The sequence below is a fragment of the Haliaeetus leucocephalus genome, unplaced genomic scaffold (assembly GCF_000737465.1).
Source record: "Haliaeetus leucocephalus isolate CR32 unplaced genomic scaffold, Haliaeetus_leucocephalus-4.0 Scaffold555, whole genome shotgun sequence".
Classification (NCBI taxonomy): domain Eukaryota; kingdom Metazoa; phylum Chordata; class Aves; order Accipitriformes; family Accipitridae; genus Haliaeetus; species Haliaeetus leucocephalus.
In genome coordinates, this window is record NW_010972991.1 from 18,628,355 (window position 1) to 18,653,252 (window position 24,898).

The 24,898-nt window shown below is 39.3% G+C and overlaps 1 protein-coding gene across 1 annotated transcript in view; it reads left to right on the top strand.

Moving 5' to 3' along the window:
- Positions 1-24,898, top strand: part of STK3 (serine/threonine kinase 3) — a 144,937-nt gene that overhangs the window by 272 nt on the left and 119,767 nt on the right. The window contains exons 2-4 of the mRNA XM_010577064.1: positions 7,111-7,191; positions 7,642-7,770; positions 11,678-11,792. Of these exons, the coding sequence (XP_010575366.1) occupies positions 7,111-7,191; positions 7,642-7,770; positions 11,678-11,792 (325 nt within the window). The remainder of the gene's footprint in view (positions 1-7,110; positions 7,192-7,641; positions 7,771-11,677; positions 11,793-24,898) is intronic.

The window sequence follows — 24,898 nt, forward strand, 5'->3', positions numbered from 1 at the left end:
GGGGAGCCGGGGGGGGGGAGCGGGCGGGCGGGTCCGCCGGCCCCCCCCTCCGCCGTCCTCGGGAGGCTCCGGTCCTGGGACCTGGGGGGGGCGGGACAACGACGGGGGCTGAGACCTGCCTGGCGGCCAGAGGGGTTGTCTTCGGTTGGGGAAGGTCTTCTGGGGGGCTGTCCCCGAAATCGCCGTCCTGGGTGAGCGTCCAGGTGGAGGCAAACCCTTAGGGGCTGGTCGAGTTACAAGAGGAATGTTTTAATGTGAAATGAGGGAAACTTCATCGCCGAGGAGAGACCTTTGTGGCCTGGGGGTCTCTGCACTTCATAGTTCGGGTCTGTGGAAGAAACCGACATAAGGAGTTGTTCTTATCATTGCACATTAGAACGTGCCCTTGTGTCCTGCTAGCGGAGGGATGCTTGTGGGGGTGGGGGTTGCATAGTTGCAATTGCAAATCAGGGAGTGGGAAGAGGCAAAAATCAAGAGTATTCACGCAGTATATGTATTTTCTGAAGTATATAGGCTGTCTGGTCATATTAATTACTATGTTTTGGTTTTTTTTTTACTACTTACCATTTGACTACTTTATGTGTGCATGTGTAATGATGTGGAACCATGAGCTTTTGCTTTGAATGTGACACTTGTCTTAGTGCACAAAATAATTTTGCTTTAATTTTGTGGGTATATTTAAATCGGAACAATACTTTATTGACGTAGTTATATGCTACATAGAATGTAGTTGTGTGGTATACAGAATGTAGTTACACAGTTTACATATATTCTTACTATCTTAGAGCTCAAATATTTCACTCTTGTGCCCTGTTAATTTAATGAAAAATTTTGTAGGCACTACACAATATAAATTGGTGGTAAGAGATAATAAATAAATTTTACATTCTATTTTGAAGCATTTACATTCTACATTTAAAACCTTTAAAATTCTTTAAAACAGCTTCCTGTGAGATGACAGACTTGAGAAGAATGTGGTCTTGAACTTCTACTGTTTTTTCCTCCAATAATGCAGTAGTAGTAGTAGTAGTGTCTACTGCTTGAAAACTTTGACTAAGAATTGGTCAGTAGTTGTTATGCAGTGTTTTTAGCAGGCAACGGAACAGTATCTATGACTGAAAACTTTGACCAAGAACTGATTTGTAGCTGTTATGCAGAGTGGTTTTAGCAGGCAATGGGGTGAGGAGGGACAGGCCTACACTAGTTTCAGGCTGACAGTGCTGCATGTCTCAAATGAAGGAAGTAGGACAGGCACTAGCAAGGGTTTAGGAGAAGAAATGGGAATGTCTGAGGAGTAAGCATGTTACCACCACCAGTGCAAAGCTTGGGATTTGGTGATATCAAGGGATTGAACATAGAACTTGAAGTTAGCATAACTTACAAGACTACTTTTTTTTTTTTTTTTTAAGATTGGGGATTTGCTTTAATTTTATTACCAAGCTGGAGGTGTGTGTCTGGCCTAATTGAAAGTGAGGAGCTGTTTAAATCCTTAGAGTCAGTCAGGAAGAATTAGAAAGCTGATGAGAGAACTTCTAAATTCTCTGGCATGTTTTTATACTTTCCATGTTTTTTGAAGCTTATTTTTGGAAATTTGAATGTGATGACAATGCAGTGGATTTGTTTCTTCAGTGGGAGGGAAGATTTGAACTCAGTTTTTCCTAAGATATTAACTCAGGTTTTCATGAGGCTTGAACTGTTCTTCATAAATGTGCATATATATCTCCTTTATCCGTTGTTTTTTTACAGTTTTCTGATTGTCTGGTGTTCCCAACTATTCTGCTAGGCCACCCCCTCTTGCTGCAAGTCTGGAAGGAGTACAGATTATTTTTTGTGGGCTGAGTTTTTTGATGCCTGCCTTGCAGGCAGTAGTGGCTTGGGATGAACGCACCACATTTACTTGGCAAAATAGATGGGAGCACTAGCTTTACTTTGTGCCTGCTGTCCACAGGAGCAGTTACTGACAGGGATCTATTGCCATGATATCTGTAGTGCAAGACATTCATCTAGAGGTAGCAAGAATTTCATATGAACACTTCAAAGCTGCATGGATGTCCTAGAATCCCAGTGTTCTCTCACAGGTATAGGGCACTTTTATTCCCCCTTTCCCTGTAAAGGAACACAGAACACAGTTGTATGTTGCGTAAATCTTTAAAACAGCCCTTCAGAAAGTAGCAGTGATGATGCCCAAGTGACAGTCTAGGCCACTGTGGCTTTGAAATGGGGATGCTGTCAAAATCACTAGCTTTACTTGTTTGACCAATGTACTGCAACAGTAACAAAAAAACTTCTAAGGAGGAGTCCTTTTCAGAATAATTTTGTTTACTTTTAAAAATAATTTAGAGTAGGTGTTCAGTATAAAATCAGAACAATTTGTGCAGTAGTTGACCCAAAGTGTTTTCTTGCATCTGAATTTCTAACTGTATTTCAGATGTGCTTTATATTTCTTTCCCTCACTAAAAAGGACATTCACTCTTGAAACAGTCAGTTACAAAATTTGCCTCCGAGTCTTCAAACTTTCCTCTGTTATTATTGTTGCATTTTTCTGTATATATTGGCATACTTGGGTATGAGGAGATAGACTTGCATACAAGTGAAAAGGAAAGTAGCTGGAGATGCAATTCTGTCAGATACATAGTTTTTAATCTTGCCCATCTCCTGCCCACTGCTGCCAAATAAAAGGCCTCTTAACAAGCATAGAGCGTGTTAATTAAGGTTTTCCAGTCCTTTCTTTAAACTTGGGCAGTTTAATTTTTGCTGAAAGTTAAGTTTTGTGGGAAGGAAAAACTTGTTTTTTAAAATATGAACTGTCTGTGAAAAATAGATGGTTTTAATTTTTGTGTCAATGGGCATGTAAGGTCACATGGATGAAAATTGTCAAGTTCCCCCTGAAAATGATGGGACAAAAGTATAAGTTTGCTTGGGTTTTACTGGTAGAAAACTAAATGGAAGTACACAATACATAAGCTGTTTTAAACTTGCTTCTACTTGTGTGAATGGTGTAAAGCAGTGTAAATGTCTCAAGGCTTTCACATGCTACCTCTATTTCTGATGCCTGCAGTGATTTCTCTGACTAGCTTTTCTTTTAATATATCAGTATAATTGATCCCAGCCATTCTTTCTAAATGTTTCAATGTGCTAGTTCTTCTGCAAAATAAACCGCATATATTCATGTTTCATGGTGCAGCTGTCCAGTTTTCCATAACTCATGACAATAATTGATGGAGTTCTATTCTTTAGTTGTGCTTTATTTTTCTTTGTTAGCTTTCATGTGTTTGTTTTATGCCTACCTCTGTAGCACATCACCAATTTATTTTGTAAAGTCTGTATGTAATGACCATAGGACACTAAACTTGTACTTTGTTTTTTCATCTTGGGGGGGGAAAGAAATATCTCTTGCTCTTTCAGGTCCTAATTCAGATGTTTCTGATCTTTATGCTGGGATTGGCAGTCTTGGGTGCCTCTCACTGTTTCTAGGTTTTTCTGCATTTGGTTGTGTGGAGTTTTGCTGATGTCCTCGATGCATAAGATTCTGGTCGTGCTAAGTATGAAAGTTTTCTCCCATCAACTGGATTTACAGAAGTAAAATTCTTTGCTAGGATGTATTTTTCTTGTTTAAGAGACTAGGTGTTACACAGAAAGTCAAACCTGCTTGGAACAGGAAAATCCTTTTGACAGCTCTTGTCGCAGAATTGAAGTTTAGTTAGTCCTCCTGCTTTCAGGAACAGCTCTCCTGGAAAACTACTGAAATAGCCTGTAGCCACTACCTGATGATTTTTTAGATCAAACAAAAGTAGAGTTGCTTTCTCCACAGGTTTTATACTTCTACACATCTCCTTACACTTTCTCAGAGATAGATAGAGCCCTTTGAATCTTCAGTTTTGCTTTCCCCCACTACCCTTGTATTTCTAGTCATGACTTAGCAGGTGGGTATTTTTCTGGGTGCTCATAGTATTCGCTTCCCGTGTAGAACACCTTAATGCTTCTAAAAAAGCAGTGATCCTTCTGAAACGTTTGGCTCTATATGTCTGTCTTTGCACATTTTCAAAGTGTGGATAGTAGGACACACATGCACACAAACAACTCCTGATTAAGAAGCTGATTCTGAAGTCTTAGATGTGTTTCTCTGTCCCAAGTTTTAGTTGCTTGGTTTTAGCCAATATAATAAGGTAATATTTCTAGTCTTTTCTTCTTGTGTTCTACCTAGTGCTTTACAGCCAGTTACAACAGTCATCTTCTTGTTTCTCATGAAGTTTTCATAAACGCTTGCTTTATTGCAACCCTCTTGGGGTATATCGCATGTTGTTCTGTAGTTAAAGAGCTGGGAATTCTATTAAACTTCTAGAAATAGAAATCATTAAACAGTCTGAGTCATTAGGATCTTTCTATGGTTCAAAGAACTGTGGTGTTAATACTGTCACTTGGACATCGGACCTAGCATCTGTACCATTACAGTATATTTGTGAAGGAGTGTGAAGTACTTTGAGCAGTGTGTTTGGTGGTGAAATTACTGAGGTTGATGTATCTTTCTTCCTCTAAATAAGTTTAGTATTTAGCTGCTTTAGTGTTGAGTATTATTTGGTCTCAAAACATATTTGTCAGAGTTGGATAATGTGAAAATAGTTTTAAAACTACAGAATGCTTATTTCTTTGGTCTCTAGGTTGCCTCTTAAGTACTCCAGATAATCTGTTATTTGACAGTGACATTGATTTTGATCAGTTTATGACTGTTCATGATTGTTTCCCTAGCTCTTCTCAAGCACTCCCAATGCCTTGGTGTTAATGGTGCTGCTGGAACCCTTTTGGTATGGATTTTTTTTGTTTTCCTTCTCATTTTAGCAGGCACTGCTATTTTGATGAGCAGGTGGAAGTGTTTGCTTCTTAGGCATCTTTGGTTGAGGTTACTGTATGTTTTCCCTTTTCTTGCAGTTACTAGAAAGTTCAGTCCCTCCACTGTTCTGTTGAGTATGTCTTCTGTTACACAGCTCTTCCATCAAGTAAGAGACTCAGCTAATGGTCATGCTTTTTATTTTTTGAGGCTCTGCTGGTATCGTAAGGATACTGTGCGTGCTTTTTATTGGTGGCAAGAACTTACTCTGTGAATGCTGCCTTTAAGGCTGCAGATAACCTGATCAGAGGGGGAAAAAAGAATTTGAAACAAAAGAAACAAAATGACTTGTTTCTTTAATACTACCTGCAAAATCTTTTTTGTTTTCCCTCTTCTTATTTGTCTCAACTTACACTCGTTCAGTAATGAAATATGTGCTTCCCTGCAAGATTTAAGTTCCATATTTCTGCTTTCTAGTCTCTAACAAGCAGAGAGAGGGTAAAAAAGAAAGCAGGTTTGTTAAGTGTTCCTGTGCTTGACTTGTAGGCCACTTTTGCAGACTTTATTTAGCTGCTCTCATTTGGGTTTTCTGCTGTTTTTCTTCATGTTCATGAGTTGTGCCTTTACTTTGCTGTTTTTATTCCCCCTTAAAGACACGTGTTTTCCAGCTTCCTGCCTATTCACTGTAGGAAACTGCATGGTCTTTACAGCAGTTCATGTATCTTTCCTTACGGATTGTGGATGCTTTTTGTATTTGTATAATTGCTATGTCTGTGAAATTGTTCTTCGATATATAAATGTGTACGTCACCTCCCCGCCCCAGCCTCTTGCTTTTCTTGTTTAACACCAATCCATATGACCTGTGTGTTATACAATTACTTTAAATTTTTGTCTTTACTCTAGATGGTTGGTAATAACCAGTCTCTTCTGACTCGGGAATTCCTTCATCAGTAACTTCACTTTATTTTTTAGTAGTTCTGTGTATCACAGAATTGCAGCTCTTAATATGAATGAGTTTCTTTTTAACACTGTTTTTCCAATGTTAGGTTTGACAATCTTTTCTGTCTGTGCCCTCCTCCCTTCCCCTATTTTGTATTCATTTCCAGGAAGGTGTCACAGGATAACGTATTTTCCATAAGTTCTCAATCATCTGCTGTGCTTCAGAGTTTCTTTTTTTCTCTTTTTCCTCCTCCTGCATATGGAATATATTATCTATATCTAACACTACAGCACCAGCTATTCTTTAGCTCATCTTCTACTTCAATAGTACCCTTGACTATCATATAGTGTTAACTTATTTCAATCTTGCAGCAAAATTCCCTATAACTTTTGGGGTGAAGGATTTGCATATTGCAGCCGCCTGGCCTCACCACAAGGTGTGTGTGGCTATATTTTCCTGTGCTATGTTCAGTGTCGGCTCCATTGCAAGTCTGTAGCCAAGTTGTGTTCTGAGATCTGCTAGGAGTCTGGGGGACTGGGTGGGTGGGAATGCTGGAGACCAGGGAAAGGCTAGGACTGCTTGAAAAGGACAAAGGATAGTGGTAAGAGTGGGTTGAGGGTGCTGGGAGAAATTGTTGGGTGATACTGAGTGATTTGAGACTGTGAGAGAGAACTGGAGGGCAGAATATGGTGGTGTTATGTAATTAGAGATTTTGTTGCACCTGTCCCTATGTACATTCACAAAGGTGCAAAAGGGACTGCCCCAACAACTCTTAGAGTACTCAACTCTTGGAAGTTCAATGTTCTGCTACCACCTGTGTAGGTGAAGTGCTACCATATGCTCCCAGAGTCATCTTGACTTTGGGTTCTTCTTTTAACTTGATGTAATTCATTGGCTTATGAGTGGTATGGATACTTCATGTCAGTGAAGGATTGGTTTATATTTTCTTGGATAACAACATGGCATACTCTAGGCAGTAATGAGCATGTGTTTGCATGCTGGGTGCTTTTCGATGAAAGGTGAGCTTTACTGTATCCTTTGGCTGTTTCTACTTTAGCAAAGGAAGTGGTTTGGACAGTGAATTGGTCACATGCTGTTTTGAATTGAGCAAACATTAATGGGAAAGGGATAATGACAAAAATTGTCATAACTTTCTCCATCTTATATGATGGTTGATTAAAATTTTATTACTGTGTTTAATTAGGCATTTTATTTTCATTGGAATATATTTTTCTTTATAATCTTTTTTTTCTTCTGTCTGCTCACTTGTATGAAAATTTGCTCGAGTTCTGTGTCTTCCCCCCCAAACAAACAAACGAACAAATAACTTTTGTCTTTCTTTTAGCAAACTGAAAAAGCTAAGTGAAGATAGTTTAACTAAGCAGCCTGAAGAAGTCTTTGATGTTCTGGAGAAACTTGGTGAAGGGTAAGTGCAGCTATTTACAAGGGGATGGTATCAGAGGGAAACAGTATATAAAGCATGTGTTGGAATATTAAGTTACAGAGAGAGTGACTGTAAATGTCCTAAGGAATGCTTCTCTAGACAAGTTTTAATAATAAAGCAAATGTATGCATCAGTAGACTTCCATGCTTCCCCAGATATATTTATTCATTTTTGATATCCCTTGTTTATTAAGGCAGCAAAGGTGCCTATGCCTGTACTGAAGTTAGATGCACTACATCTTGACAAAGATTCGTTCTTCAGAGGCAAGTCTTTTCTGGGGTCCTGACAGAACTGAATTTTTTTGCAGCCTGATAAAACCCTCAAACTTCTGCATGAACATATGGCTTCTGTGACTTTTTAAAGTTTCTGCATAATGGAAATGAGATGCAGTTTATCTTGTTTAAGAAAAAAAATTCCCTCTTTTATTTTTAGGTCTTATGGTAGCGTCTTTAAAGCAATACACAAAGAGTCTGGACAAGTTGTAGCAATTAAACAGGTGCCTGTGGAGTCAGATCTCCAAGAGATAATTAAAGAAATCTCTATAATGCAACAATGTGACAGGTAGGTATGACAATTCTGCTCCCTTTCTAAGAGTCTATGTGAAAATGTATTTGTACTTGTGAGTATAGCTGAAATATATGCAGCTGCAAACTTTTTTTTTATATGGAAAGTTAAAACAGTCTGTGTTGGACAATTTACTTAAAGGAACCACTTTGCAGACCTCCTTCTATGCTTAGCTCGGATTGAAGGAAGTACAAATAGTGTACGTAACAAACTGTTGAAAGAATAAGTGCTTGCCTCCGCTTAGAATTTTCCATGGTTGCTTCAATTTACTTGCACTGACAAGCTGGAAGGTTAATGGTTCCTGCAAAGGTCTTAGGCCTTGTGAATTCGGAGTTACCTGTTTCAGAAGATCGATAAAGATGTTTCTAGCACAAGATTAATGGCTAGCAGTTAACTTCCAAAATGGGATTCTATCAGTTGCCTTTTTCAGGCAGGAACATACCTTTTATAAAGTGAACAATCTTGTAATAGTTCTGAAGAAGAAATGTTAGCTTACACCTGTTCGCAAATGATATATCTTATGATTGCTAGTATTGTAGGAACGGAGGTCTTAACGTCAGGTGTCAGCAGGGATGCAGAATTTTGCATTTCCTTTCTTCTATGGAGTTAACAATTTTTTATTTGAATATTTTTGGCGATAATATTTTAAGGTTTTGTCTGTAACTCAAAGTCAGATTTGCTAGGGTGAGTCTTTAGTCGTGTCTGATCAGTGGTACAAGAATCTATTGTTTGTGATTCGGGAAAAAACAAATGGGAAAGCTTTGCACTCTGGTTAGGCAAAACCTTCTTTAAAATATTGATTGCTTTAGTCATTAACTTGGTGAATTGTATTATAGCAAGTGGTCTGTTATTTCTCACTTGTGTTTGTGCTTTTGTGGTGTGTCAATGTTGAAGTTCTGTCTTTAAATGAAATATTTGCTCTTGTTTGGCAATGAGCAGTACTCATCCCAGATTTAAAGATAATCCTTTTCATGCAGTCTGAATTCATTCAGATTTATTGCTGAATGTTTTGCTCAGGTGTTACATGGGGCTTGATTGTACTGCTCCACAGCAGCTTGTCTATGGGGTCATGAAGGAGGAGAGAAGGTTCAAATATTTATCCTTAAATATAGGGATAGAGACCTCAGAGTACGTTATATCTAGCACATGAGAATGCAACTGTTCTTCAGACTTCTTTAGAACCTCTGCCTGCAAGCCCTGATCTGAGTATTTGTGACCTGTGAACACTTTGGACCTTGTAATCCATTCCCTTCTGGCATTGACTGCTCTGAATGCTAGAAGCTTGTTAAATGTGTAGGCAGCGGAATGGGAGGAAAAGGAAGGATTTATGTGTTTTCCCACATTCCATGAAGATGTGTGTTATGGTTATTTCAGGTAATACTAAAAGGATTTGGGACCCCTGAGGTTTTTTTTTTTTTTTTGGGCTGCTGTTAATTGTTTTTTGTCCCCATGAAACTATTTTTGTCTGTCTGTCCAGTTGGAGTTTTGTAACAGGTACAGATTAAAGAGGAAGCAGCAATCTTGTTTGTCTGCTTAACTGTGAAACTAGATTTGATCCCCAGAGTAGGTCCTCAGCTCTTCCTGTGCACTGGGAGAGGAGTTAAAATGTGTTTACTTTGATTATTCTTGTTGCTGTGCTTTTAATTCTTTTCACAACTCCTGCTTAATTTCGTTCCCCTTACATAAAGGAAGACATTGAATAAGATGGAAAATAGCACCTAATGAATTCTCAGAGTTCTTCTGTGCGGTTGGTGATAGGATAGCAGCCCTTAGTCACTGTGTAGGCTTGAGCCATGTGAGCTGACTGGAAGCAGTGTGTAGGTTGTAGTGTGTGTCTGTCTCTTAGTACTAGACCGGAATTGAAATAGATACTTAAAACAAATGTCTGTGAAATATACTGACAGAGGAAAGAAGTGGTGATACTTGAGATTCTTCTACATTTTTCACCTTACTTTCTGTATTCTGCTTCGTGTGCCATTTTCATTCTCATCCTAGGTGGGCCTACTCACCGTCTTATTCCTGCATCCCCTGTCCTGCCTCCCTTTTCTCTGTCCTTGTTCTTTGTTTCCTGCTTTTCTTTGAACAACGTGTTGTATTTCGTATCTACTGGACATGTACTATTGTATAACTTTTTTTTTTTTTTAAGAGTAAGAGCTCAGAATTTTAGAGCACAAACTCTTCCTTCACTGGACAAGATGCAGCCATCCTCCGGTTGAAAAGAAGGGTTGGGCTGCAGCTCTGCGCCATGTGCTTGTATGTGTTGTGTGCCTTTGCGCAAATACAGTGCTGTGCAGTACTGATGGGAGGGATGATGCACTTTTAAGTATTTTATTTTCACATTTGATGATTCCACAGATATTACAGAAAAGCACTAGGCTGTTGCAGCATCTCAAGTAAAAGATTATTAAATCTTAACATTTTATCCTTTCTTCTCCATGCCTGTTTCTGTAACTAGTTACACTGTATGTGCTGAAGCTCTTCTAAGGGAAAAAAATGTAGATTCTAAGACAAGCAGTTGATATGGAAAAGGCTGGCCCATGTAGTTAACTGGGACAAGGCTTTAAGCAAATGTGAACAGTGTTTTGGGATTGCACAGCACTCGATGTTCTGAAAATATTATCTTGTCCTGATTTGTAATAATACACCATTTTTGCTGGGATTACTAGCATAGTGTAAATCTGGTGAGAGATGGTCATGAAAATCAGTGGGTTTTCTTCAGAAGTAATAGTAGCCTTCCTCACTTTAGGAATTTATAAGGGGTGAGATCAGTATGTCATGCTTGTTTGGTAGACATTTTGACTAGTTAGGAGGGAATTGACCCACCTTGCCTTCTGTAAAGGCACATTCCTATAGTACTAATAGCCGCTCTTTAATGAAGCAGTTTGCTGATAGTTTTGACCATCTTTTATAAAAATAGCATCATGTTGCAGGTGGCAGCCATAGGTCCTGTTTTTTTTTTTTACATCAGTTTTCTAACAAAAAGTGTTGCTGCCAAACATGCTGTTCCTAAAATACAGTTTTTTGCTCCAAAACAAAATAGCGTTTGATTCTACCTCACAATGCAGGTGTTCTGACCACAAGCCCCTGGCTGAGATCTCAGTGTCTTGCTTCCTGACTTTACAGTTAGATTGCCATTTATCTCCCACAATCTTCTTTGCTTAAGTTCCTGCAAAAAACCCTCCAACCTTTTATTTCCATAAATACACCACATAATCACTTTTCCAAAGGAAGATCCTTGTTATGTTTACCATATCTGTTTCTGCCTTTCTTTTGCAAGTGCCTCCGACAAAGCATTATGTCAAGTGACAAACTCATGAGTAGCAAAGCAATATGTTCTGTTTATGACTGTACTACCTCTTCACATGAGACACTTCAATATGAAAATGAATTTGCAAATCCAGAAGTCTTGTTCAAACCAACGCTAGATTCTGTTTCTTATGGAAGTCTAGATCTGTACTTGAAATAAGTTCATGCTTGCAAAACCAGGAAAAAATGGGTGAGTTTCCATGGTTTCTTGCTCAGGAGAGAAGAAAACAAGGCAATCTTTTCAAGAAGGGAAATATCCAAAAACTTTGTGAGGAGAGTTAAGAGAGGCCTTGGAGGAGGGAAAAACAAAGCTTTGTTTCAGAAGACTAATGTTTGAGAAAACTGTCTGTATTTGTAGATCACTGAAAGCTTGTGAGATATGTAGTAGTGCCTTTATAATTTTATTAAGCAGTCAGACTTCATTCCAACAAGGCATTGGTTAAGCTAATTACAGTTTTAAAATGTATTTGATGACGGTTGCTCTTTAGCTGTGTTAGTGTGTGTCAAACTGTAATTTTTAATGACACTTGTGATGATGATTGTTTTCCTTTCCCTACTAAGAATTCATTTATTTATCTAACTTTTTTTTTCCATCTAGTCCCTATGTTGTCAAGTACTATGGCAGCTATTTTAAGAACACAGATCTATGGATTGTTATGGAATATTGTGGAGCTGGCTCTGTTTCGGACATAATTAGACTTCGTAATAAAACGGTGAGTTTTTTTCAAAAAATGTATAACACTTATTAAAATTAAACTGTGAATTAAGACTGGAAGCCAGAATAAAAGTCAGAGTTACGAGACAGGATCTTGGCTGATGCCAAGGGGCGTATCTGTGCCTTGGTTCCCCAGGAAACAAGGTTGTGCAGTTGCTCTGATTATCTGTTTGTCCGTTCCTCTGTGGAGTGATCATCAGCCAAAGGAAATGCATTTTGAAATATGAAGATCCTGTAAATTTCTTGAAAATTACTGCTTTGTACAAGGCAAAACTGTGCGCCTTCTTCCCCCTACCCCTTCCATCTCAGAGTCTGTCAGCAGGCCACTTAGTACCTGCATGGTTTGAAAACAGGCATAGAATTATCTTGATTCCATTCAGTAATTAGGAAGCATGAGAAGTAATTGGCATTACTTAAGGAATAAGAAGGGGAAGGGATGCCAATTAAGCAACATGGGAGGGAACCAAAATGGAGGGTTGTGTGGAAGAGCCTTAACGGGCTTATAACAGCAGTAATGTAGAGGAGGATGCAAACCTGTAGGAAACAGGCTTTGTTAGTTCTACTTAAGAAACAGTTTCTCTGAAAAATGTTTTGTTGTAGATGTCAAATAATCTTGAGTTCCTTTGAGTCCATTGTTTTCAGTAGTGGGCTGTAACAGAAGGCATGCATTTTACCAAGTACTGTGAGGTGACCCTCTACTTGCTAGCTCTTGTACATTTTGTCAACATGCTCTGAAATGTTCCTTGCAGCATACTTGGGAGCAGAGAGGGGAAAAAAAAAGGAGAGAAAAACAATCTTTAGGCTTAGAAAGTAAGATGTAAAGGAAAATAGGATTAGATTTATTAGGAAATGAGGGTGATGACTAGAGAGTGCCTCTTTGGGAAAGGTGGCTTGCATCAGGGCTGCTGTAATGTTGAACTGATGACGGGAGGAGCCAAAACCAATGGGAGACTGCTAGAATTCCTGCAACCTTTAGAACTGGTGTCCTTACAGTTGTATATTATCCAAGGGTCATAGCTCCAACGAGAAATGCAAGCTAGTCTAGAATTTAAAACAACAACAACAAAAAGTCCCACTTATTCAGAAAAATAAGGAGCAAACTTGTGTTTGCATCAATAAAAAATGCTAGAATTTTTTATTTAAAATTTATATTTTGTATTTATATTAAATAAATCAGGCAATATAGTTTCTCTTATATAAATTTTAGGATATTGACATAGCAGAGATATTAGAGATTTGAGGGGAAGATGTTTGAGTCTCAGGGCAAATGCATACCGAGGATGAGACAAACTAACTCTTCTACTGCTGATTGTGGTTAAAGTTGATATGATTAAATAGCATAAATTTTCTTATAAGAAATAGAATAATCAATAAATACCTGGTTACATGTAATGAGGGTAAAGTTAACATACTTTTTGTAAAGGCAAGTTATGCAGTGCGTGGCTGGTAGAGTTCTATAAAGGAGTTGTTGGGCACACAAATAATGCTGGTTGGTGTAAAGTTGGTCTGGATGTGCTTCGTACTGAAAGGTTTATGGACAGACTTCTACACCAGAGGCTCCTGTGGTGGAGTAAATGGGTAGTTCTGTCATAGATGGGTAGTTGGTTTAAATATGAAAAAGAGGGTGTGAGTAAATGGCCATTTGGGGAATACTATGTGGGTCTGTGCTATCCTCTTCGGGAAAGAGGGTAGAAATACTGATGAGAGAGGTTATATTCCTACTAGTTAAAACAGGGCAAGACTTGAAACGCTTTGTGGTACTGAGTGTCTGACTGAAGAAAATAAGCATAAGTAAATGTGAAGAGATATATTTGGCTTGGTGGGGGAAGCAAAGTCTTCATATACAGGTTCATAATCACTTCAGCTTAAATGTTTAGAAATAATGGAACAAGCAAAGTGGTTGCCAAAGATTACAATAATACCAAGGAAGTAACAGAACTATGGAAGTTAGAGAAAGGGGACAAGGGTGATCAGAAGTAAAGAATACTTCTTTAGAAGGAGATATTAAATGGATTAGGATACTTCTGTGTTGAGAAGAGGTACCTGGAGGGAGAGACATGGTGACAAGATATGCCTATATCTTACTGTTTATTACACAACAAGAGATCACTTGTGTTAGGAGATCCAAAGCAAAAATTTTTTCTCTACACGTGATGTTGAGGTCCACTGTATAGTTATAGAAGATCTTATAGATGCTAAGTTTGTTTTCAAAAGGCAATTGAATAAGACCAGGAAAAAATGACTGTGGGTAAATGCAAATATTTAATGGCTGGAGCAGAGAATCGATGTGCTTCAAATATCTGGGAAGGTGAAGCAGACAAGTATTGCTGTTTACTTGACATGAGCTTACATTCAGACAGCTACCAGGCTAGATAGAACTTTTATCCTGGCTTGGGATAGGGGGGTGTCCTGGTGCATATAACAAAAAAAAACAAAACAAACTCCTCCATTTCTCACTTGCCACACCTATGTCTTGCAAGTTTTGGAAGATTTAGGCAGAGTTTTGGACTTGCTTGAATTCTCTTGCTCTTTGTGGAGTAGTGACCTGATCACCCAGACTACTGTGTGATGGAAAGCTTGTGCCTGTGTTACTGGAATGAAGCTGTTTAAAGTACTTCAGCATTCTGTTGGTGACCTTAATTTTTTTTTTTTTTAATGGAAACAAGAAGTGGTTTCACTGTACTTTTCACAAGAAAAAAAAGAAATGTCTTCACTTGGAATTGAGGAGGGAATTGATTCTTATTTTGTCAGAATGTTTATTGAATGGGCCCAGATGCGCAGGGGTTATGTGTTCTGTAATTTTCTGAAGTTGTCGAATGAAGATTGTGGCTGGGCCAAGGAAAAGTTTATTTCCTTCTTCTCCATATGTAAAGAAAAGAAACTGAGGAAGAGAGTTGAAGTAAGAACCCTTACTTTAATGCAGTGGTCATTAGGATCATCATTTGGACTCGATGATCTTAAAGGTCTTTTTGAACCTAAATGATTGATTGATCATATCAAAATAAGTCATAGGAAAAGTTGGATGTCTCCTCATATTTGGAGAGGAAACATTACTATGCATTTGTCCATGTTGCTTATCTCAAACTAAGACTTTTCTGATCTTTTTCTGTATCTGTGTTTCCCCTACTTCTTCAAAAGTTTTATTTGTCTAGAAAGTGAACAACACTGGGCTTTGCTCTAATGGACCAAAAATGATGGAAGCAGAATTCAAAGTTAAGGAGATGTCTAGTAACTGTTTGGAGCCTGTTTATATAGAGAGTTTTTCAACTTGACAGGAACAGGTTCTTGTCCAAGAGGCCCAAGCCACTACTTTGAAGTTAAATCGACTCCTGGCATTCTGCCCTGGAGTCTTCCAGCGTGCCAGGCAGATCAGCAGCACTGGAGCAAACTTACTGATGCCTGTTAGCTCATCTGAGGTGTGGTATTTATCAGTCCAAGGCAACAAAGCTGTATATCTAGTTTTGTCCACTTATTTTAGGGACTGATTTGGGAGGTATGTGTATCTTATACAGTCAAATTGTGGGTTGCTGCCAGAAAGGTGAGTTCTGCTGTTATTGTCCAACCTGGCTGATGTGTTCCTGCCTTTTCCATGCCTCGGGTGCAGCAATTGTGTGGCTGCAGGGTGATCTTGGCTAAGCTTGATGGGGGTACGTTTTCCCTCTCTAGTCTATCCTCCCCACCCCCTTGTGAGCTAACTTGGGACTTACTGTGGCAGTACAGTGGCTTGATCTGATGCAAGAGAGACATGAGAAAAGAGCAGTGGGGATAGAGAGGAAAAGAAGTAATGAGACTGACTTTTTCAGTGGCAGCTTGCAGTAGAATGAGATAATTACGACGTGAAGCAATACTTTGTAAGTCCTGCTGGCTGCTATTAAGATATCAGGGAGCACTGACACACCAGCAACCCAGCCTCCCTACTGATAATTTAGGGTGCACTTGCTCATCCACTAATCATGGTTAACTGAGTCATTCTAATCCTGTCTCTTTCAGGGACCAAATTCAGTTGGCTGTAGCATAGCGCGTAGTGGCTATGCAGTGGGTTTATGAGACAAAACCTTATTTGGGATAGTATTGTAAGTAACAAGTGGAGCAATGTACTGCTGTACAGGTGGTATGCTGTTGGGTCTGGAGGTCCTGCATCTTGTATCTAAACTATGACTTCCTTTACATGCCAATTTATTTATCAGTTACATATACGTTGCCTTGTGTATTCTTAGTGATTATCTCCTGCCATGTTTTCTTAGCTAATTACCTTTTTCATGTGTTTAAGCTCCAGTAATTCAAATGAATAGCATAGCTGAATCTCTAGATGCTGTGTTTGGATGTCCTCCTGGTTTTGCTTTCTATATATGCTACCATGGGGGTCCAGGGCAGACCTTTGCTACCTCTCTGGGCTACAGGCACTTTGCTTGTAAGAATGTTATTTTGCAGTCATGTTTCTCAGCAATTTCACAGTTAAAATAGTTTTAATTTGTAGGCCTTTGCTGCACTGAAGTACATGTGATTTGCAGCTGTAAATTGGTTATCTAAGGCCTAATAACTCTTATGTTTTTTGTTTAAGTAGCATCTATCACAGTACAACTTCTTCAGGTGAGCCCACATGGATTAATTAATAGCCAGCCAGTCCATACACAAAGATTGAAATTCCTTCTGCACTAGCTAACTGGTTTAACTGATCTTGGTGGCCAGAAGTTATGGCAATGGACAAGGCCATCCTGGATATGCTGCTGACCATGTTCTGTCTATAAGCCTTCTGGCAGGTGAATTGAATCAATGTTCTAGTCAGCTGTGTTACTCTGAAGAGAGTGATCTTTAGGCCAAGATTCTTCAAGTACTTTTCTATACAGCCAGACTGAGGAAGAGGAGGGAAGAAGTTGATCCCAAATGTGCTGCTTGCCGTATTCCTTGTCTAGCCTTACAAACCAAGGTTGTCTATATTAGCTTCTGCAATGTGACACAGATTATTCAGTGCTTGTCTAATAAAATCCTTGTTATGGCTTTGAATGATTGACATTTACATAAACGCTGGATGGCATTATCTCAATTTTTAGGAATTATTTTTCCTTAGCTCTTTAGAGTAACATTGCAGGTTCCTTCAAAAATGGGTTGTGGTGTCTGAATCTCAAAATGATAGATCTGTCTTGCAGCCTTGCAATAAAACTGTATCCATCTGCTTGGAAATTAGCTCATAAGAGAAAATTAGTTTTTATCTCAGGAAAAAAAAAAGTATTTGTTTATGAGCCAGAAATAAGATGCATGTTATGCATTGGTTAATTGTCATGAAAAAGAGCAAATTAGAGCTACACAGTTATTCATCTGTTTCCAAAATAACTATGTATATATTGCATGCAAATAAGACCGCCAAAAAGGCATTCAGAAGTTGGGAAGTTTCAGAACTAAGATTGGCCATGCAGCATCCCCTGGTATGTATGCAGTGTGAAACACTAATTGTTCTCTCTTCCCCCTTTTTCTACAGGGCTCAGTGTTAGTGGATCATGCTTACTCAGTGAGGAATCCCTGTATATGCTATTAAAATAGTAAATAATCTGAAGTCTGGTGTTAATATGCAAGATACTAAAAGAGTTGCTCTGAAGACAGAATTATCTTTCCCCAAACTTTATCTGACCTTCATCTTTCCATTAAAATAAATACTGTTGTTAACTAGTCAGAAATTGCTATGAGCATCTACAGGTCAGTTCTAAGGAGAATTAGCTTCCTGGATGATTTCTGTAGCTTCCCACCTAGATTACCCAAGGTAGGTGCATAAAATGTTGGAGGTCATTTTGTGCACACTCTTAAAACTGTTGGTAGCCGTGTAATGACAAAATGTGTAGCATCATGTAATTCACTGACTTTCTGTTTTTGAAGTGTGCTTCTTGGAAGAAAGCTTACAAAATACTACTTCAGTTCCAATGGCTGTATTTGCTGGGTTTCATAGTGTTTGTATTTGCTACTGATCTCTTTCTGCAGTTGGGTCACTGCTAAAAGCTGAGAGAGGCTATAATATGTTGAGGGGTGGGATAGAATTTTCATGTTCTTTCTGATCTGTACAGACCGTCTAGTTGTGTATTCACCAGATCTCCTTTCCCTCCCCACCCTCCCCTAAGTTTCAGGAGGCAAATTCGAGGAGATTTGAGGAGAATGGCAGAAGTTGCATCCAGTTACTCATTTTTCAATTTGAGCCAGTAAAGATTTTTCAAAGAAAAGATTGTTAGAATTACTTAATGTAAACAACAGCTTTTTTCCCCCTCTTTTATATAATTTTTGGTAATGCCAGTTTTAAGTTGCTGAAACAATGAAATGACCATGTAAACATAGAATACAAAGAAATTTATACTAATATATTCCACTCAGAGGTAGCTGTTTAAATGAATGTTTAATCAGGTCAGTCCTGTATTGGTACCCCATATACACCTCGTGTCACAAAACACTCCCAAGGTCTTATTCCTGTTATACTAAAGGGTGGAAGTTTAACCTTATTGCCTCCCCACAATGCTCTTGCCCCTCAAAGAACCCCATTGTTGTTTGCCTTGGAGAGCCAGAAATATCAGCTGAATTGTTAATGTCTTTGCAGTTTGAGTCAACCTCTCCACATATAAAATTCTAATCTGTGCAGTAAAATTTGTCTCAATCTAAGGAATTAAGCCAAGTTTCATTAAGGTCAGAACAACATATCCTTCTTCCATATATATTTTATTTTACAATAAAAGATTCTGTGTTTAAAATTGGTATGGATTTATTGCTGTATATTATTGTGATGAGGAAGTGGAGGAAATGTAGGAAAACTGCAGGTAAAAGAAAGGTTACTCTGTTGAAATTGGATGTTTAGTTTAGAGCTGGTGAGGAAGGAGGTGAACAGTGTGTCACTGATTTGAAATAAGTGATAATTTTAATTTGGAAGGGACTTCTGGAAGTCAGCTAGTTGAATTTCCTGTTCCAAGGAAGGTGAACTTAGAAGCTTGATTAGGTTGATCAGGACCCTGTTCAGCTGAGTTTTGAAAATCTGAAAAGGGGGAGACTCAACATCTCTCTCTGCAGCCCTGTGAATTTCTTATATCTAACTGAACTTCCTTTGTGACAACTTGTGACTGTTGCACATTCCCCTTTTCCTCTGTGAGGATTTTTTTTTTTAATCCCCCCTTCAGATTGTTTAAAAATGCATTGAAAATATCCACTCTTCAGACAAGGCAAACTTTGCTCTGTCAACTTGGTATGTCATGTGTTCTAGCCTCTACTGCTGGACTCTCCAGTTTGTCAGCATTTCTTTTATAGTAGCCTGAAACTGTGCACAGTGTTCCAGATTTGGCTTTTACAAGTGCTAAATAAAGGGGAATATTTACTTGACCTGACTTGCTGACTGTGCTTTCCTAAGGAAGACCAATATATGGTGAGCCTTCCCTACTGTGAGGTTATATTGCTGACCCATGTTCAGCTCATCTGCAGAACCTTTCCTGTAGGAACGCTACCTGCCTTATTGATCCTCAGCCCATACTGTTCATGGTATGGGGTTCTTCTGTCCTAGGTGTGGGACTCTGCCTTTGTTGAACTTCCAAGTTTGTTGTCACTCTACTTCCTCCAGTTCGTTGAGGTCCCTCTGAGTGGCAGCCCTGCCTTTTAGTGTATTGACGGCTTCCCGCCTGTTTCATGTCATCCACAAACATGATGGGGGTGTATTCCAGCTCACTGTTCAGGTTGTTGATGAAGATGTTGGGAGTATTCAACCTAGTGTCAACCTCTGAGGAATATCACTTACAGCTGGCTGTTGGTTACATTTTGAACCACCACTGAGCCTGGCAGTCCAGCCAGTTGTTCTTCCACATCTTCTCTGATTCCCCAGATTTGGCTAAAAGATATTGTTGGAGACTGTCAAGAGGCTTCATAAAGTCAAACTAAATGACATCCTCAGCTCTCTCTTCATCCTCATAGTAAAGTGGCCAGGTTAATTTGGCATAACTTCCTTCTGGTCAACTTGTGCTGGCTGTTTCCAATCACCTTTTTACCCTTTGTGTGTCTAGAAATAGCTTCTATGGGGATTTGCTCCATAATATCCTGGGGACTGAGGATAAGCTGGAAGCCTGTAATTCCTCAGATCATTCTCCTTGCCCTCCTTGAAGATGGTGTCATAAGGGACATCCCCTTATTGCTGTAACTTTTTAAAGCTGATAAGAAGTAGCCTTCAGTTGGCATTAGCCAGCTCCTTGGCACCTTTGGATGTGTCTCGTCTGCTCCTGTGGACTTGTATTTGTCCAATTTACTAGAGTAATTGCTAATTCATTCCACTCTGCTACTAGGCAGAGACAGCTGAGACCCAGAGAAACCCTACTAAAGACTGATGCAAAGAAGATGCTTAGGACACTTCTGCATCTTTTGTCAATAGATTGACCACCCCATTTAGCAGCAGGCCAACATTTTTCTTGTGTGGTTTCTTCTTTTCTTTTCTTTCTCTTCTTCTGCACAGAGACCAATACAAGCTCTTTTTGCTATCCTCTGTATTGCTGTCCAGTTTCAAATCCAACCTAGCCTTGTCCTTCCTAATTCCACTCCTTAGTATCTTGCTTTTTATATGCTTTGTTTTTTGCGCTTTTAGCTCAGTCAGGAGTTCTTAGTTCATTCAGGATGGCCTCCTGCTGTGCTTGCTCTTTACCTTGCATGTCAGGAAGGACTGTTTTCATGCTTTGAGGAGGTTGCCCTTAATGCTCAACCAGCTCCTTGAGCTTCTGTTGCCCTTTAGGGCAGCATGCCCTGGGATCCCACTTAGTAGTTCCTTTAACAAGCTGAGGCTTGCTATCTGGAAATCTGGTTCTGCTACTTGCTTTTGTCACTTCCCTCCATAACATAACCTCCACTATCTCACAGTCACTTGCCAAAGCTGCCTCTGCCATCCCTGAGGAGTTCTTACTGTACTCATGAGTAGCTGGTCTAGTGGAACGCCTCCTGTAGTGGGCCTGTACAGCACCTGCAGTAAAAATTATTACTGCTCACTCCTGGATTCTTTTTTTGTACCCTGCCATGTTGCCCTCTCAGCTGGTATTGAGGTGGTTGACCCCCCTCCCCCCCCCCACCCCGTGATCAGTGGCCTATGATCAGAGGCTTTTTCCAGTGCTGAGGATGACTTAATCTACTTCACCGTTTTGATTGGGTGGTTTTCAGCAGATGCTATGATGGCATCCACCTTTTGGGCTACCCTTCTGATTGTGACCTATAAACTCTCAACAAGTGTAAGTGTTCCATAGCAGAGCTGCATGTTTGTGTAGAGCTCAACCCTGCCTATCCTTCCTGCTTGTTGCTTGTGAGGAGCCTGCCTCCATCTCTCACAGTATGCTGGCTGTGTGAGCTATCCCACTGTGTCTAATTCTTTTGGTGACATAGCTGTGCATAGGCTGGCAGTTCTTCCTGTTTGCATCACAGGCTGTATACTTTTGTACACAGGGTTTCAGATGTACCCCTGTTTGCCCTACTTTCTCTTAAAGGGAGTGAGAAAACCTCTTCTGGAACCCTGTCCGATATGTGTTTCCCCATTCTCTGTTCCTCCACTTATCTGAAGGCTTTGGTTTCTGTTTACTGGTGAACCTTGTTTAAAGGTCTTCTCACTAGGTTAGCAAGCCTGTTGGCAAAGATACTCTTGACCTCCTTTGTCAGGTATATCCTGTTTCTCCCCAGTAGCTCTCATTCCTTTGAGGATCCTGTGTTCATAAAAACACTAATGCTTTGCTGCTGTTAGCAGGCCTGCTGGAAGGTGGTGATCTGCAGATGCATCTGCTTCTGCTTGAGGCTTTCCCCTTGTCTGGGAGGATCAAGAAGACCACCACACTGACCCTTGTTCACTTAATACAGATTATTCAAGGTGATGATCACCAAGGTGATCTCCCTTGATGATGCTGTCAGGGCCAATGGGGATGGTGTGAACAGGTGCGTAGTTTGTGAGCCAACTGATCTATTTGCAAATATGTTTTATATAATGGTAAAGTTGTTTTTAGATAGTGACAACTCAAGTGTTTCCTGTTCGAAAGGCATGTGGTTGTATTGTTTTAACTGACGTGTGGTTAGGACTTCCATCTTCCATTGAGGTTCTTGACCTTATTCGCAGTGCTTTGTCAAAAAGGGATTTGAAGAACGAAACTAACTAAATTGATCACAACTGTGTGTAGACATGACAAATGCACGTTGTTGTGCTACTGAATCATAGTTAAAATCTGTTTTCCCATGTTACCTGTACTTAGTACAGTGCTGAAGAGGCTCTATACTGTTCTGTATTACTTCCAAGGTTGTGCTCAACATCTGGTTAGCCAGCTTAGTATTTCATAGATATGTCTTATAGCAAGCTGGAACTTGGTAGTGAAGAATAAAGGCTAAGGAGTCTGACTTCCATATTCTAATCAGTTCTTGGTCTCTCTATGTGTACTTATTAGTGCTTGCTAATGTTAAGCATGTGACCATGGGAGATGCCTGAGGTTTCCTGAAATAGTTTTCCATACAAGCCACTAGATACATTTTAGATAATCTTGTGTTGCTGCTAGGCTATAGTAATTTCAAACTACAGGTAGAAGACTCTGATTTGTTAGCACTATCTTGAATTATCCTGTATAAAAATGCTAATTTAAGGAGAAGAAAAGATGGGGTCTGTTGCATATTATATTCAAGAAACAAAAGTTATTTTATGTGCAGAATGACTTGGGCTCAGTAAGAAGAATGACAGTTGCTGCCTCACTTCCTTCATATGATCCTATGCCTAAGTTGTTATACTTCAGTAAAACTGGTAATTCTGCAATGGTAGTGAGTTCTTATTCTGTCCATTGCCATAATATTGAGATGTCCCCTTAGTTATAATATAGGAGGAAGAAGGGATTATCTCTATTAGTTTGAGACTATTACTGAAAGTCTTAGACCAAACCTTGTCATCATGAGTAATTTAGATGTCATGATTTGGTATCTCACTCAAGACATAGGCTGTGATTTTGTTTGAAGAGCAATGTCCCCACACAGAACATGCAGATCTGCTTTAAAAAAAGAAGTCTGAAATGTAATTGCTCTGAAAGTGAAGCTCAAGAAAAGCAGCTTCAGGAGACTGTAGTCTTGCTGAAGTTTGTAGCAGGCAGTGGGAACCAGAATCTAATGTTGACTTCAGGCTAGAGTTGCAACCATAACAACTCTTTTTCCCTCTGAAGCTTTCTGTCTTAATTCATAAGTTATACTTCAAATATTACAAGCGGGAAGGGTATTGCAGTAACTGTCATCTCTTCTTTCCTGCTCACTTGCTCGTCTCTCCTGCATCTCAGCCTAATTTTAAGTCCAGCCTTGTCCTTACATAAATGAAGACTAAGAGAGGTATGTGATTATGATAAGATCAGTGATGTCTGAGCTTCATAGCTTCTGGTGGAAGAATGATTATACCATGGCACCTTTATTTGCTGAGAGTGGACTTACCGAGTGTGCTTGACCTAATCAGACTGTTCAGATGCAGTAATCTCATACTTCCTGGAAGCATCAGGCTTAATATGCATGTATTACTTAGTGTAAAAGAGCAGCTGGGAATGGACTTAGCATTAAAAGCAATTCAGCTGACCCAGACCCCTTCACAGGCACCCTCAGGAAGGAGAATGACTGTGAGCAGAGAACCTGTAGATGAGTTGTCCCAACAGCTGCATGGATTAGGTAGTGTGTGATAGACTGTATAAATGCACCCTTAAGTCTCCCTTATGCGTGGCATCCATAGCCAGTTAGACATAAATATGTGGATTAGCTGGTCTCCTAATAGATGTGGAACATGTGGATTTGCTACGATCTGCTTTGCTCCAAATTTCCATTTTAAAGATTGGCTTCGTGGCTAATGTTTTTATGTAGGCTGTAGAGTTGTTCACCTTTATGATTCATATTCATTTTTATATATGACTTGCACATGGTTTTGATGATGAAGGATTTGAAGCTGCTTCATGGCTGACTCGTATTTAGAGGGTAGCACCAACCCATCAAAGGGACACAACATACAGAATTAGAACTAGCCAAAGATATCAAGCAGATAAACGTTCCACAGGATTTTAAATGAGGATCTTGACACAACTGCAAATCAGAAACAAAGTAGAAAGATAATGACTGTGAAGTTATACTAAGGTGCAAGGTATAGAGCATGCTATACTGGTGGAAGAATGATGCTGTGTGTTTAAAAGCTTAGAATAAAATAAACCAACTGTTTTAACAGGAAATGTAATACCTATATGGTTTGATCAGGATTAGTATGGTATAAGAACCATACATCCAGACCAGGATAGCAACATTGACTGTAACATATTCCTAGTATTAAAATACTAAATAATTTTGTTTCTTTTAATTGTTCTGTGTGGTAGTTATCAATGGCACTGCTTGTGTGTCAACATCAAACTACTGTTAGAACTAGAGAGTACTGGATATTAAGTAGATGGCAAGTTGTGTGCTATGACAAGGTGTATTATGGGCTGATTCTGTACTTAGCTGTTTCCCTTGTAAGTTGAATGTCACTTGCAGGGGCACAGGCACTACGCTACCTACATAGTGACTTTTAACTATCCTTATGAGGAGAGCCTGTGGTTTAGGGTAAAGAAAGGAGGAGGCATAAATAGGAAGTATTCTGATATGGATTTTAAGAGTTTCTTTGTGGTTTTGTAAGACTTTGTGAATAAATGAATAATTGGAGAAGCTTTGGATCTGTTTTTGTACACTTTGGTTCCTTGTTGCATCTAACAATTGCTTGGCTCAAAAAGTGTATCTGCCTTATCTGTTCCCCCAAATTGCATCAGGCTTACATTAGTTTATGTGCCATCTAGTCTCTACATGATGTAAAGAAGAACTATACATTGTGTTTTGTTGTGTTTACAAAGAAAAAAGTGTGTTATGTTTCCCAACAAAACAGGTTTTTCGTCTCTTGTATATATGAAGACATAAGCCACTGATGCATTTAGGTAATATATTTTCAGGGATACGTCCTTTTAATACAAGATTAGAATGATGGAATGCATTGTAAAATCCAAATGGTGTTAACTGCTATGCTCATCACAGGGGAAAAAATAGAATAGAACAGAATAGAATATTTCAGTTGGAAGGGACCTACAACAATCATCCAGTCCAACTTCC